Here is a 15,132-nt window from a genome sequence, read left to right as displayed (position 1 = left end):
CACACACACACACACACACACACACACACACACACACACACACTCCACGTTTCTTCTACAACCCCTTGGTCTTCCTGTCCTGCTCCAGGCCCTTGCTTTCCAGCCCCACAATCCAGAACAGGGTCCACCTCACACCCTCCTCTTCAGCTCCTTCAGAAAGCCCCAACTTGCCCAAATCTGAGAGACATCAGCTCTTGAGGATAACCTGGAGCACATGGCCCCATTTGCAGGTGTCAAGGCTGGTACCTTATAAACCTTAAGTGTTCAAAACCCGTTTTCATATTTATTTCATTTTCTTCAGCTAGTCTTAATCCACTTATAATTTCTTTTGAAGGAAAAGGAAACATATTCCTAAAAAGTGCAAGGCTGAGGGGGTCCAGGCCAGAAGAAAGAATAGATTAGTAGATGAGCAATGACACTGAACAGACAGGGTCTCTGTGAGTACCATGGGGTGCAGAATGCTATCTTAATCAGTTCTTACTTTGCAGGGTGATAAGGGACCCCCTGGGAAAATTGGACCTCCGGTGAGTGCAACCCCTCCTCGACTTTTGACCTTTCCCATTCTTCCCCTTCTCTTGCTAATTCTTACTCCACTTCTGTCTTCAAGGGATCTAAAGGGGAGCCTGGCAAGGCGGGACCAGACGGGCCAGATGGGAAGCCAGGCATTGATGTGAGTACAGAATGGTCAGAGGGCAGCCTAGGGCTGTTAGAGCCTGCGTTCTGGCATCTTTACTGATCTGCTCGGAGCTAGGCAACAGAATGGGGGATCCACAGCTGTGAGCACCCCCTTACCTCACACCTCCCCTACCCCAGGAACACTGAATCACATACAAATGAGGGAGTCCAAAGTGAAGTCTTTGGCTTCTACAGGGTTGGCCTGCTCATCTGCAGCTGTCAGGACTCCCATTACCCGGCTGAACATTGTCTGAGCCACCCAGGTGCCCATTCCCAAGGTCTATCTCCTCTCCCCCTCTGGTTCTCCGTCCCTCAGCCCAGGCACAACGCAAGCAAGAAGCATCATGTGGATATCACAGAGCTTCCAGGGACCCCAAAGTCACAAGTTTTTGGACATAACCTGTCCCAAAGACACTGACTGGGGAACACACCTGGATCAGTCACAGAAAGAAAGAGGAAGCAGAGGTCTCTCTCCTCACCTCCCATGAGCAGCTTCTGTCATGTGGATTGAGGGAGTGTAGCCACCAAAGCTGTGACCAGGGCCTTCCAAACTCATCCACACCCTGCGAAGTTTAGGAGGTGCACTGCTCCCCACTAGCACACTGGTTCTCACACAGAGATAAGCAGGATTGGTCCTTTTTTTTTTTTTATTGGTCCATTTTACAGAGGAGAAAATGTTGCCCAAGGCAGGCTTCACGTGTCTAGGACTCCTTGCAGACTCCTAAACTAGGAGGCCTGCGACTTGGCCTATGTAAGTCTCTGAACCTTGGTTTCTCATCTTTCAAAAGATGATAGACCTGTCCTGCCTTCCAGCGCTACTGAAGAAACTGGGAAGGGAAGGGACAGTGCTGGGGTCCCTAAACCTTGATCTTGGAATGTGGCGAAAGGAAGCCCGAGTCCACCCAGGAAAGGCCCCTGGACCTGCCCGTTCGTCCCTCACTGACCTTACCTCCTTCTACAGGGTTTAACTGGAGCCAAGGGGGAGCCTGGCCCTCTGGGGATCCCTGGAGTCAAGGTAAGTGACCAGCTAAAACCTCAGCATGCTCAGTCTAGACCAGAGATCAGGAGGGGATCTGGTAATGAGGAGCAGGGACACAGGACCCCACCTTCTGAGCCTCCCCCATTGTTCCTGCAGGGCCAACCCGGGCTTCCAGGTCCCCCGGGCCTGCCGGTGAGTGTACCCCCCAAGGGTTTGGAGGGGTCTTTTATCAGTAGGAGTGGTCTGGGAAGAAAGCCATGAACTCATGCACCTTTCCTTCTGTTGCAGGGGCCTGGCTTTGCTGGACCTCCTGTAAGTACATGGGATGGGATGGGATGGAGCAGTGTCCCTGAGAACAATGTCCATCATGGGGTGAATGGGTGGAAGCAGCTGTGATGGTGGATGCAGCATGCTGTGATGATGACAGGGGAAGGTAGACTTGCCAGAGACCCTAAACCAGCCCACTCTGGGTCTGTCCGTTGGTGCTGAAATCCCAAATCAGCTAGTGGCTTGGGAGTTGGTGACCACAAAATTAAAGTTGAAAATCGCTTGGGTTTCCTTTGCTACCCACACCATCAGAGCTGGAGTGGGCTGACCTTCTGAGGCATCCAAAGTCATTGAGGTCTCTGCTCCCCAGGGACCACCTGGACCTGTTGGCCTTCCTGGTGAGATTGGAATTCCAGGCCCCAAGGTGAGCCTCAGTCACCCCTCTGCCCACTCTGTCCCAAGCCCTTGTCTCTCCAAGCTGGCAAGTTGAGGTGGGCTCACTCTTGGGAGCTCCTGGGCCTCCTGGCCACCACGGAGCTCCTGGATATCTGGAGTGAAGCCCCTCCTGCTAACCCACCCAGAAATAGTCTTTCAGAGAGGTTCAAAGGTGGGGCCATCTCTTGCCCATCTGACCTTGATTTCCCCAAGACTCCAACACTCGGTATGGAGCCGGGAGGTCAGGATGTGCAAGGCCAGAAGAGAAAAGGGAGGAGGAGCGACCTGCCAGAGATAGATGAGGATGTGATTTGAGCCTTTCCTGCTTCCAGGGAGATCCTGGACCAGAGGGACCATCTGGACCTCCGGGGCCCCCTGGGAAACCAGTAAGTATCATAGGATAAGTGAAGCGTCCTGGGCACAAGTCTGGTCGCTCCAGGCCCCATCTTCATACCTCTTCACTCAGGGCCGCCCAGGAACCATCCAGGGCCTGGAAGGGAGCGCGGACTTCCTGGTGAGAGGCGCAGGGGTTGAGGGGGGTGGGGCACGACACCACATGGGGCGGGGCTGACGCAGGGGCGGGGCCCAAGAAGAGGGGACGTAATGGAGATTGGGTTAATGGACTCTGTTCAGCCAGGTGGGATGGAGGAGAGCCTCAGAGTGGGCAAGATGGGAGGATGCGGGGCAGCTTCCTGAAAAGGGATGCTAGGAGCACTGCCTTGCCAGCTAAGGACAGGCCACTGACCTCAGGACCTGTCCGTTTGTGGGTTTTGTTCTCAGTGTCCAACCAACTGCCCTGCGGGTGTGAAAGGCCCCCAAGGACTTCAGGGTGTGAAGGTGAGAACTCTCAGCTCTGGTCTTGAGAACTAGAGGGGTGATGGGAAGTGGGCCTCACCCTGCACTCTCTTCCTCCAGGGCCATCCTGGCAAACGCGGGATTCTAGGAGATCCAGGCCGCCAGGGAAAGCCAGTGAGTGTGGGGCTGAAGGCCGTGGAAGGGGAAGTATGAAGAGGGTCCTCCAGGGTCTCCCCCTCCTTTATCCACTTTCGCCTGTGGTCACTGGAGACAGCCTTGAGCTGGGAGGTAGAAGGCCTGGATCCAGGTCTATGTGCCAGAAAGCCCCTTCTCCATGCTGAGCTTCAGTTCCCTGTCAGTAACATGAGATGGTGTGGTTTTTAAGGGTCCTTCCTGTCACCTGTGGTGGGGAAGGGGGATGGTGTCTGACTGCCTGTACAGCTGTCTCTCTGCCCTTCTGATGGCTTGCTGCTGTCTTACAGGGTCCCAAGGGAGATGTGGGTGCCTCAGGAGAGCAAGGCATTCCTGGACCACCGGTAAGGACCACCTTCCTAGTAAGGCCCTCCTCTCTCTGGGTGTCTTTATGGAGATATGTCCTTCATCTAGCTTTCAGTAGAGACTCTTGTGCCCAGCTGGGAGTGTCCCTGGGCAATGAGGGACAGACTATCAGCCAGAAGACCCCGGGGAGGTTCAGGTGCTGCCACTGTCCCTTTGCATGATCCTGGCAAGTTCCACCCCAGCTCTGAGCCTCAGTCTCTTCATCTGTGAATATGGATGATGCTGCCTGTCTCAAAGGGCATTGGGGAGATGGGAACACAGGATGACGGGGGGCATCAGAGAAATATAATTAAGTGGATGAGTCTAATTGCCATTTGTCTTGACAGGGACCCCAGGGCGTCAGGGGCTATCCAGGCATGGCGGGACCCAAGGGAGAGACGGTGAGTCAGGGAGAATCCTGCAAGAGCGGCTGTGACCCCTGGGCTCCCTTGTCTGAAGTCAGAGGTTGCCTGGCTTCTGGAATTCAACCGGGACTGACATGTAATGTAACCTTTTCCTTTCCCCAGGGTCCTCAAGGATACAAAGGCATGGTGGGCTCGGTTGGTGCCCCGGGGTCCCCGGTGAGTCTGCTCTTGCCTGACCACCCCCACCACCTCCAACCTGGGCTCCTGGGGCTGCAAAGTGGGTGCAGCTCTCTCTGAGCCCACACAGCCTGATTATTGTTTGCCCTTCTTGTCAGGGTGAGGAGGGGCCACGAGGACCCCCAGGCCGAGCAGGGGAGAAGGGCGATGTGGTGAGTCCCCAGTTATCTCGTGTCTTTGTGTCTAGCCAGGGTCCTAGGAGAGTGCTGGGTAGGGTTCTGCTCCTCACAGGGCAGAGTGTGTGTGTGTGTGTGTGTGTGTGAATTTCCACCATCTGGGGGAGGCCAGACAATGAGATTCCACTAAATCACTCATGCGGTTAATGGGATTTAGTCTGCATCCCAGTCCTTTAACTCATTATTTATTTGTTCTTATTAGATTTTAGCTCTTTATTATGCAAGTTTTGAGGCATACACAAAAGTAGAACAACACAATGAATATACCTGCCTACTACATTCTGATGTTAACATTTTTTCATACTCATATCATCCATAGTTATCCTTTCTTCACTCTGTGGTTATCATTTTGTTCTCATATTTAAGCAAATCTTTAATATCACTTCATTCACCCAGATCTTTCTGTTGTAGCTCTGAAAATATGGACCTTTTTCTTACATAATCATATTCCTTGGAGAAGGTCATGATGTTGGGAAAGGTCAGCGAAGGAGAGGAAGACCCTCACTAAGGTGGATTGACCCGGTGATGCTGCAAGGAGTTCTTGAGTGTCAGAAGTGTGAGGCTGGCACAGGATAGAACAGGGTTCAGATCTTTTGTTCATAGGGTCACTATGAGTTGTGCTTGACTTGACGGCACCTAACAGCAACAACATTAATAGGGAGCTCTGGTGATCTAATGGTAAGGAATTGTGCTGCCAGCACAAAGACACACAGTTTGAATCTACCAGCTGCTTCTCAGGCGGCTGAGCAATCTCCTTCCATGCAATTTACTGCCTCTGAAAGCCTATTGCAGCTAAGAGTTGATTCTGACTCAACAGTCCATAACAACAGCACCTATTAATAATAACCAACCAGTCTGGATATCTGGTGTTGCAGTTAAGTGCTCCAACTGCTAAACAAAGGGCTCATGGTTCAAGCCCACCCAGGGGCTACAAAGGTGGATGACAGGGCAATCTACTTTGTCAAGGTCACAGTTAAGGGAATCTTGACTCTCTTCTTTCACATGGGACCACAATGCAGCAGAATGGACTTCATGACACCTCACAACAGCAATAACCAGTCCAGTCCTTCCCCCCTCGAATTGTCTCCAAAAATGTCTTTTTACAGTTCTTGCTCAAATCAAAATGCTAACCTTTGCATCTCGATGTTGACATGAGTTGAGCCTGGGAGCTTGAGTTTTGCCTGGAATTTCAGAAGTGCTGGTTCCTGTCCCTGCACCTGCCCAGCCCAGCTGACTTCTGCTCTCACTGCTGGCTCCAGGGCAGAAAAGGCATCCCAGGGCACCTCCCCTCCAGTCCCCACACAGTATGGACTGTGCAGAGGGGCCCTGATGTCCTGAGGTCACCTGACTCAGCTGTTTATTCTGAACAGCCAGTATCCCCAAGGTGACCTGATGTCTGTGTACCTTGCAGGGCAGCCAAGGTGTCCGAGGACCCCAGGGAATAACAGGCCCAAAAGGAGCAACTGTAAGTGCCTGCCCAGGCCCGCCTGGCAGAGAACAGGGTTCAGGGGATGCTATTCAGACTCCTGTCTAAGAAGGACTGGGGGATTTGTCAAGGCAGGCTTGCTCTGTAAACCCAGGAAATGCCTTTCCCTTTTTGTGCCTCAGTTTCTTTACCTGTAAAATGGGAGTGGTGATGTATCTGAGAAGGAAGCTCAGGAGGCTTAGTCTGTAGGGAGTTGAACTGCAAACTCAAAGGCTACACCTCTCTGGGGATTGAAATCCACTAGGCATCCAGAGGGAGAAAGATGAGTAGTCTACTCCTGTGCAATTTATAGCCTCGGAAACCCAGAATTCTGAATTGGTTCTGACTCTATGGCAATGAGTTTGATGTACAGGGATGAAAACTTCCAGCCATCTGAGAGTTTTAGCACCCACAGAAGAGAAGGATCATAGTTCATCCCCCCACAACCCCTTTCCCCTTCAGGTCCCTTCATCCAGCTGGCTGATGGGGCTTCTCAAGATGACCTGCCTTACTATCCTAGGTGGACAGGCATGGGTGACCTGACCCTGGGCAGCTCCCCATTGTGACTTTCTCTGCATTTTTCTCCTGATTAGGGTCCCCCCGGCATCGATGGCAAGGATGGGACCCCTGGCACACCTGGCATGAAGGTAGGAGGGGGGGCTGCTCTTGGGGTTGGGGTAAGGGTCAAGAGTCCACCCAACTCAGGTCCATGAGCCTCACCACTGCCCCTCTATGCCTAGTGGCCTCAGAGTGTCATGTTTTCTATGACAGACCTCAATTTCCCAGTCTGCCTGGGTAGAAGCCCTAGGTCCTCTGACTAGAGCTCTGATTGGGTCTATCCTTCCTTCTGTCCCCAGGGCAGTGCAGGACAGACGGGACGGCCAGGAAACCCAGGGCACCAGGGTCTAGCGGTGAGTATCTGATAAAGCTGCAAGTCTTGCCACACAAGCACGTTGCTTCTCCTGCCTCACCTCCAAGAGGCCAGACATTCTGTGTTCGCCTCCTTATGATGGCCTGAGAAGCAAATGGTGTTAGACACCACACCCAGAATTCCTTCTAAAGATCCTGTCTCCAGCATAGTACCCATCACCAACTCTTCAATCCCTTCCTCACTTAAGGCTCACCCTTTGGACAATTGTTCCAGTCTTATCTTTGGCCAATCTAACTCTCCATGCTGCCAAGTGGAATGAATCTGATCATTTCCCTGCTAAAGTACCTTTCATAGCTACCTACTGCCTCCAGAAGAAAGGTATTCACTCAAATAATTATTGAGCACCTAAGGAACATTAGTCATTGTCCAGCTCTCTGATGCATAGTAAGTAATTGCAAAGACCATGGCCTGAATTAGGCACACCTTAGTCTCTAGACTGACATCATTGCTTCTCTGTACCCTGGAGAGGTCCCTGACAGCAGATTTTTCCAGTGTAATTCAGATGACAGAAGAAGAATTGATGCCTTTGAGTTGGGGTGATGAAGAAGAGTCATGAACATACAGTAGACCACCAAGAAAACAAATATGTCTGTCTTGGAGAGTGTGAAACCAAGTTTCGCCTTGGAGGCTAGGATTTTGAAACTCTGTCTCACATACTTGGGGCTCATGACCAGGGTCCTTAGAGAAGAACATCATTCTTGGAAGAGTAGAGGTACAGCACAGCAAAGGAAAGACCCTGGATAAAATGGGTTGACACAGTAACTGGGGCAATGGAGGTAGGTGTGTCAGAGGCAGTGAGACTGGTTCAGGACAGGGCAAGGTTCAGAGCTGTTGTACATAGGGTCGCTATGAATCGCAGACAACTTGATGGCACATAACAACAGTAACAAAAAACATTAAGTGATAAGGAAATATTTATGGACAAAATATATACAATCTTCATCCTTACAGCTCATGTTGGTACTCAAAAATTACAAAAATCTACCCCGGTCTACCCTCCTGCTTCAACAGCCACTACTTCTCTAAGCCTTCTCCCTTTTCAACTTTCCCAAAAAAGTGTCTTGACTTTTCTATGCCCAAGCTTTCCCTTTGCTTGTCTCTGCTTGCGGTGGCCTTTCCCTGTCTCTGTGCCTTCTTATCTTTCCAATCCATCTTCACCCCACAGCCTAAGCACAGCTCAGGGGGTCCTCTTTCCTTTCCAGGAGTGCTGAGTGGCTGAAGTGTGCTTATCTGCTCACGTACCAATTTAGCCACTGGTACGTCCATGTGGACGTGCATGAGCCTGTGTGAGAGTGAGCACATTCACATGCTCATTTTCCCCCACAGACCACACACCCTGATAGGCAGGCCTCTCTGGAGCCCACTCCTCTCCTTCCTGGGCTCTGAAGGCCAGTCAACTCCATGATGCCATGGATAAGCCTTCTGCTACTCAACTCCCACAAGGTGGAGAAATGTGGATTGGAGATAGGAGACAAAGCCGCTGGTACATAGGGCCTCAGGCCAGAGCAGGAATTGATGTCCCCTTCTTTCCGCAGGGTGTACCAGGCCAGCCTGGGACAAAAGGAGGCCCTGGAGACAAGGTGAGATACCAAGCTTAATTGGGGCAAAATTGGTTTTATTTGCACAAGGGAACCTAGGGGCAAGGACCACGAGTGTGACTGATAGGGACCAGGCCTGCAAGCCCCCAGGCCTCAGCCACAGCTTGGCCTTTAAGCCTGGACACAGCCCCTTGAATCTGACAGCCTCAGCCCTCTGCCAGCCCCAATCAGTGGAGACTAAATGGCTCAGAAATCAATAGAACCCAGAGGCCATAGCCAAGAACATCCTCTCCTCATTTCCAACTGAGTTGGGTCCAGAGTCTATTTAGGGTCCTTTGGGCTTCCCCAAGGCCATGGACTTGACAGGGCTGCCCAGAGTGACCTTAGAACTGTGTTTTTCTGTAGGGGGAGCCAGGCCAGCAGGGTCTCCCTGGATTCTCTGGGCCTCCTGGTAAAGAGGTAAGTAACAAAACACTCACTGGCCTAGGGCCCTTTCCTTGGCCATCTCAGACCTGAGGACCCTGAATGGTTCTGAGGACCTCAGCATGTGGTCAGAGTGAGGCCGTGGAGGTACCCTGGGCATTAGCCAGGGCTCTGCCACTGACCCAATATCCAGACACACTCCCTTCTCCTCTCTGAGCCCCGGTTACCCTGAGTATAGAGCAGAGAGGGGAGGGGATTTGTTCTGTCCTAGAGTGTCATCTCCTGAGAAGGCTAAGTTGATTGGGGCTGAGAATCCAAAAGAGTTTGTCATTTATTTATCTATTCTATAAAAACATTGGTTGAATATGGGAGATGGTGTTAGAAAATGAAATTGGCGTAGTCTCCTACTCAAATGGAGCTTAACTCTAATAAAAGACACAGACGTGAAATGACCGCCTAACAGCTTGTTGAAATTGTCTTAGGTTCTTGGAAGAAAAGTGCAGGGACCTGAGAGCATATATCACAGGGCAGGGAAGGCATGGACCCCTGTGGAAGGGAGGGACCTCACAGGATGGCTGTTTACCCCCAGTTTCTCTGTCTCCCAGGGAGAGCCCGGTCTTCGAGGAGAGATTGGTCCCCAGGGCATCATGGGAGAGAAGGTGAGTACCTGGCACAGTCCCCCTCCCTGGGGGACTTTGCAGCAGCTGGCACCGCTGAATCTGAGATTGGGGTCCTCTCACTGGCTCCAAGCACCAGCTCAGGCGTCTCCAGCCGGAGCCTCATTTTGCTGGTCTGTGAAATGGAGCAGAAGGGCCTCATGCCAAGTGCCAGCAAGAGTGGAGACGCCCTGACCACACAGGCTCTGGGCCGACCATGACCTTCTCTTTCCATTTCAGGGTGACCCGGGTGAGAGGGGGCCAGTGGGGCAGCCAGGCCCTCAAGGTCGACAGGTAAGACCTGGCCAGCTGAGGCAGGGGTGGAGGCACATGCCTGACCACCTGCTTTGGATTTATCCCCTCTGATTTCTTTGTCCTCAGGGCCCCAAAGGGGAGCAGGGGTCTCCCGGAATTCCAGGACCCCAAGGCTTGCCAGGCATCAAAGGAGAGAAGGTATCAAATGGGTCTGAGGAAGAGACCCGCAGAAGGAATGGGGGGATGGGAAAGGTGGAGGTGGAGTGGGGAGGGGGAGGAGGAATAGTGGAGCCCAGTGAATCCCTTTATCATTCCAAGTCTCTGTGGAACAAATAACCCCTCACCCCAGGGTCCGAGGTCGGGTGGGTGAGGCCAAAGCAGGAGAGAGGAGTGTGGCGGGCGGTGGTGGGGGTCGCGTGGACTCAGCCTCTCCCTGGGCACTCGTCACTCCTCTTCTCTGCAGGGCTCCCCGGGGAAGACAGGCCCCCGCGGCAGTGTGGTGAGTCGACCCCGCTGCCCTGCCCTACCCTGCTCGGCCAGTTACCGGTCTGAGGCTCGCATCCCCTCGTCCCCGCTCGCGCTGCGCTGACCCACGGGCCACTGTTCCCTTGCAGGGTGATCCAGGTGTGGCTGGCCTCCCCGGAGAGAAAGGGGAGAAGGTGAGCGGGGCGGGGGGGGGGGGGGTGCGTAGGGTCGGGCAGGGGCGGCGGGTGGACCCCGGGCATCACACTTCATGACCTCGTGAACTTGTGTCGGCAGGGGGAGTCTGGCGAGCCCGGGCCCAAGGGACAGGTGAGTCCCCTCCCTCTTCCTTCGGCCCCGCCCTGGGAGGTCCTCCCCGCAGCCCCTCCAGCCCCTCTGGCACCTCCTCCCCCCTCCCCTGCGCCCACCCTTCCTGATTCAGTGTTTTCTCACCTTTGCACCCACCCTGCCCCCTGGCAGCAAGGAGTCCGTGGAGAACCCGGCTACCCAGGGCCGAGCGGAGATGCGGGCGCCCCGGGGCCGCAGGGCTACCCCGGGCTCCCAGGCCCTCGAGGACTGGCTGGTGACAGAGGCATCCCAGGGCTGCCGGGGAGACAGGGCGTGGCGGTGAGTTGTCTGCCTCCTGCCTCGAAGGGCAAATTCCCCTGGATAGGAAATGTCTTTAGGGGTGCTGCTTAGCCCCGAAAGGCTGAGAATTTCCCAAAGCTACCTGGCTTCCCTGAGACAGTCTCCAAACCCCTGAGCAGAAAGGATGGGTTGGATGCAACAGGAAGGATTTCCTCAGATACTGAAAAGTTCTTCGTGTGGGGAACTTGCTCTCTGATTTCTCAGGTGGGAGCGGGAGGAGGTCACAGGGTGCAGGACTGGGCAACCCTGGCAGCAGAGGGCTGACTTGCTTCTTGAAAAACCCTTCTGCCTTCAGGGCCGCGATGCCAGTGACCAGCACATCGTGGATGTGGTGCTGAAGATGCTGCAAGGTGAGGGGAGGGGCCGCCCCCAGACCATTTGCAGACTCTCCACTCTTCAGGGACCTCTCCCTGCTGCCTCCTTACCCACTGTCCAGAGTCAAGAGTAGTCAGTTACCTCAGCTCTGCCTCCAAGACACTTGGACTAGAAATAATTTCTGCCTTCTCTGGACCTTTGAGAAACAGCCTGAGGAAGAAGAGAGTTAAATAAAAATGAGGCCTTTCTGCCTGCAAGCCAAAGGGTCAGGGCATCAGGATGTTCTGCCTTCCCCATGGCTTGGAGGTGAGACCATCTCACAGGCCTCTCTCCCCCCATCCTCTTCCTCCTGCCTCCAGAGCAACTGGCAGAAGTGGCTGTCAGTGCCAAGCGGGAAGCATTGGGTGCAGTGGGAATGATGGGCCCCCCAGGACCCCCAGGACCTCCTGGATACCCAGGCGTGCAGGGGCCTCACGGGCACCCTGGGCCCCGCGGAATTCCTGGCATCGTGGGAGCTGTGGGTCAGATCGGCAACACAGGGCCCAAGGGTGAGTGCGCTTCTCAGCAGGTCTGGGGTGGAGTGGGCGGTGGGTAGCTGCCCAGGGCCAGCCAGGGCTTCCTGTTTCCACCTGTCATTCACCATCCTTCCTCAGGATGAGATACTGACACTTTCTCCCCATCCTTCCTCCATCAGGTTTTTGAGGACATACTCCTAGCCATTCTTGCCTAGTAGCAAATTGTTGGAAATGAACGTGCTCTTTTCTAACATGGGTTGTTTGGTTTACTTTTTCACTTAGTGGTACCTCATAAATATCCTTCTTATGCTCTAGAGGAAAGGAAGTTTAGCAAGGTAGTGATAAAAGCAGGCTCTGGAGTCAGATCTGCCACTTTGTTGTGGGCTTTGCGCCTTAATCTCCCTTTGTTGTGGGCCTTTTATTTTCTGTACAATTAATATCCTTAATGCCAGCAGTCAGGAGATGTATAGCATCAGGGAATTCTGCTGGCAGGGACCTCCCCTAAGTCTTGACGAGCAATGATGTCAGTTCAAATACTGATTCAAGCCATAGTTTTTCCAATCACTTGCTATGCATCTGAGAGCAATGCCTTGGAGTTGTGGTGTTGGAGAAGAGTATTGATTATGGATCACCAAAAGAACAAATATGTCTTGGAGAAAGTGCAGCCAGTGTGCTCCTTGGAGGCAAAAATGATAAAGTTTCACCTTACATAACTCGGGCTCGTTGCTAGGAAGAGCTATTCCTTGGTGAGGGATTTCATACTTGGAAAGATAGAGGGTTGGCAAAGGAGAGGAAGACTCTCAATCAGGTAGATTGATACAGTGACTGCTACAGTGGGCTCCAGTGTGTCAGGAAGTGTGAAGAGGCACAGGATAGGACAGGGTTCGAGTCTGTTGTTCATAGGGTTGCTATGGGTTATACTTGACTCGATGGCATGTAACAACAACAAAAGCATGTTGGAAAATGAATAAAGCAGACCAAAGGAGAATTGATGTCTTTTAATTGCCCTCAAGTAGATAGATACCTACTCATAGTGAGTTTATAGGGCAGAGTAGAACTGCCTCTGAGATTTTCCAAGATGTGTGGAAACAGACTCCCACTTCTCCATCCTGGGAGCAGCTGACGACCCTTCAGTGAGCGCCTGAGCCCTAAGCTACTATGTCATCAGAGCTCCTCAAACTAGCACAAAGCAGGAATACTTAATGTGTGTATACACTAAATAGAAATTAAGTGGCAAAAGAAGGAGGAAAATCATCTTTAAATTCTGAAAAACACTGGCTAAGTGAACCAACTCAGTCCCATAGTGACAAATACTGTATAAAACCATTACTGTAGAAATAAATAACTAGTAAAACTTGCATGAGGATCCAAGGGTAGAGGGTGCAGAGGGGTGGGAAGGAATGGGTATAATCACAGAGTCACACACTTTGATGGGTAGAGGGAGGGATGGGTTAAGGAAATGGGAAAGAGCCAGTGTGAAAAACAATATGTACGAACTTTGTAAGCAAACCAGTATAAAATCAAAATTTTATTTAAAAAAAAATTTCTAAAAAGGAAAGGCTCTCTTCTTTCTCTGTAGGGAAACGTGGAGAGAAAGGTGATCAGGGAGATGTGGGACGTGGACACCCCGGGAGGCCTGGGCCCCCAGGGATCCCAGGTAAGACCTTGGTTCTGCCCAGCTACAGTTCTCCACTTCACTCTGGGATTTATTTGTGCATGGACACCTGGGTCCCTTCATAGAGGTCTCACCTTTAGTGCCAGCTCAGTCCCAGATATCCTGCTTTTGCATCCTTCTGGGGCACTCCTGATTCTTGGGGTGAGTCTGTCTGGAAACTGAACAACTGTGGTTCTAAGACTTTCCTGGGGTGCACCAGATCTGCCTCATGGAGGGGAAAGAAGGGGTATTTGTTCGCAAGGCTCACATATTAGGATTTGGAAGTAATGGACAATCAACACAATTCTCAGTGTCTCCCTTATGGTGTTGGTGTTGTTGGCTTCATTTTACCACCTGAAATATGACACTCAGGGATTCTAAGGTAGAGACTGGAAGAGGCCTTGAAGTCTTAACCTTCCTCCTTACACAGGCCTCCCTGGCCGGCCTGGCCAGTCAATCAACGGCAAGGATGGAGACCGAGGGTCCCCAGGGGCTCCTGGAGAGATGGGCCGCCCTGGCCGGCCAGGCCCTGTGGGACTTCCTGGTTTCTGTGAGCCTGCAGCCTGCCTTGGAGCCTCAGCCTACGCCTCTGCCCGTCTTACAGAACCAGGGTCTATCAAGGGGCCATGAGCACCAGGCCAGGATAGAGCCTGGTGAGCATCCTGGGGGGAACAGACTGGGTCCCTTCTGGGTAGATGTACACCTCCTGCCCAGGAAACTTGTTTCCTTTGACCTTCTGTCTGGGACCCAAGTCCTGAAGAAAATGACATTCTAAAAAAATGAGGAAGAAAAAAGGGGGCATCAGAGTGAAAAGGTGAAGCTGACAGAAAAAGCAAGTAGCATCAGAAAGTTGAAACTAAATAGAAGAATGAGTGGCTTTCCTACTTAAAACACCACTCAGATGTTACCAAATGTCTCCTTAATCTGCGCCAGCCACCCACTGACCGTCATGCCTTTGGGCAGAGCACTGTCTTGGCATGTTCCTGACCCCATCCCCCCTGGACTTACTGGGGGACTGCTGATGGTATGCACCCTGAGGTGGTCTTCTTGAAGCAAGCTCCACTACTTCCGCCTTACCCCCATCTGAGTATTTAAACACCCATCTCCCATCTCTTTCTGGCACTGTCCTTCTGGCCCCCTTCACTGGTTCCAGCCAGAAATTTCTTATGTAAATAAAAACTTCCATTTTGGGGACAAACCCTGATGTGAGTTGGTGGCTTACGTTCCAGCCAGAAATTTCTTATGTAAATAAAAACTTCCATTTTGGGGACAAACCCTGATGTGAGTTGGTGGCTTACTATATGTGAGTTGGTGGCTTACTATCTTGTAGATAGGGGTTCCAGCAGGAGAGGGCAGGGTGTGGGGCCCCTTCCTCTGAGCACATCCTGAATTTGTGAGCTTCAGGTAGCTGGGCGAGGTGCATCTGAGGAACATTGCTGGAACGAACCTGGATGGGGGTAGGGTGGAGTGGAGTGGGTGTGGACAGAGTGGTGCTGGGTGGCTTAGAAGCTAAGGAAGCTCTCTGCTATGTGAGCACTGGGAAGACCAGGAAGAAAGGATTTCCGTCTCAGCTTCTGTGTGGCTGAGGGACATTGCTAGGTGACACAGAGCATCAAGGTTATTTCCCCTCCCTGCCCCGCTCCAAGAATGAGGACCTGCTGTGACAAATGGGACTTGGGGGTGGAGGGGAATCAAACATGTTAAGAATGAGAAAAACTGGATGAAATGTTTACAGCATTGAAGTCTATGGGGGAGAGAATAGTCTAAAAGTATTATATTTTAGGGCATTATTTTTATCGTAGGA

General features: G+C 52.2%; 1 protein-coding gene across 1 annotated transcript in view; it reads left to right on the top strand.

Moving 5' to 3' along the window:
- The window catches only part of COL9A2 (collagen, type IX, alpha 2), a 17,015-nt gene extending 2,968 nt beyond the window's left edge, over positions 1 to 14,047 (top strand). The window contains exons 3-32 of the mRNA XM_006886506.1: positions 489 to 524; positions 608 to 670; positions 1,637 to 1,690; positions 1,811 to 1,846; positions 1,943 to 1,966; positions 2,292 to 2,345; positions 2,689 to 2,742; positions 2,823 to 2,870; positions 3,137 to 3,193; positions 3,272 to 3,325; positions 3,634 to 3,687; positions 4,036 to 4,089; positions 4,216 to 4,269; positions 4,389 to 4,442; positions 5,878 to 5,931; positions 6,525 to 6,578; positions 6,789 to 6,842; positions 8,398 to 8,442; positions 8,806 to 8,859; positions 9,429 to 9,482; positions 9,720 to 9,773; positions 9,861 to 9,932; positions 10,198 to 10,233; positions 10,349 to 10,393; positions 10,494 to 10,526; positions 10,677 to 10,823; positions 11,140 to 11,194; positions 11,519 to 11,707; positions 13,254 to 13,331; positions 13,759 to 14,047. Of these exons, the coding sequence (XP_006886568.1) occupies positions 489 to 524; positions 608 to 670; positions 1,637 to 1,690; positions 1,811 to 1,846; positions 1,943 to 1,966; positions 2,292 to 2,345; positions 2,689 to 2,742; positions 2,823 to 2,870; positions 3,137 to 3,193; positions 3,272 to 3,325; positions 3,634 to 3,687; positions 4,036 to 4,089; positions 4,216 to 4,269; positions 4,389 to 4,442; positions 5,878 to 5,931; positions 6,525 to 6,578; positions 6,789 to 6,842; positions 8,398 to 8,442; positions 8,806 to 8,859; positions 9,429 to 9,482; positions 9,720 to 9,773; positions 9,861 to 9,932; positions 10,198 to 10,233; positions 10,349 to 10,393; positions 10,494 to 10,526; positions 10,677 to 10,823; positions 11,140 to 11,194; positions 11,519 to 11,707; positions 13,254 to 13,331; positions 13,759 to 13,958 (1,920 nt within the window). The 3' untranslated portion in view covers positions 13,959 to 14,047. The remainder of the gene's footprint in view (positions 1 to 488; positions 525 to 607; positions 671 to 1,636; positions 1,691 to 1,810; positions 1,847 to 1,942; positions 1,967 to 2,291; positions 2,346 to 2,688; positions 2,743 to 2,822; positions 2,871 to 3,136; positions 3,194 to 3,271; positions 3,326 to 3,633; positions 3,688 to 4,035; positions 4,090 to 4,215; positions 4,270 to 4,388; positions 4,443 to 5,877; positions 5,932 to 6,524; positions 6,579 to 6,788; positions 6,843 to 8,397; positions 8,443 to 8,805; positions 8,860 to 9,428; positions 9,483 to 9,719; positions 9,774 to 9,860; positions 9,933 to 10,197; positions 10,234 to 10,348; positions 10,394 to 10,493; positions 10,527 to 10,676; positions 10,824 to 11,139; positions 11,195 to 11,518; positions 11,708 to 13,253; positions 13,332 to 13,758) is intronic.
- The last annotated feature ends 1,085 nt before the right edge of the window (positions 14,048 to 15,132 follow it).

This window comes from Elephantulus edwardii, unplaced genomic scaffold, assembly GCF_000299155.1.
Source record: "Elephantulus edwardii isolate Elephantulus edwardi_28Jun2011 unplaced genomic scaffold, EleEdw1.0 scaffold00049, whole genome shotgun sequence".
In the NCBI taxonomy this organism is placed as follows: Eukaryota; Metazoa; Chordata; class Mammalia; order Macroscelidea; family Macroscelididae; genus Elephantulus; species Elephantulus edwardii.
Note: the sequence above shows the minus strand (reverse complement) of the source record. Positions and strands in the feature narration are given on the sequence as shown.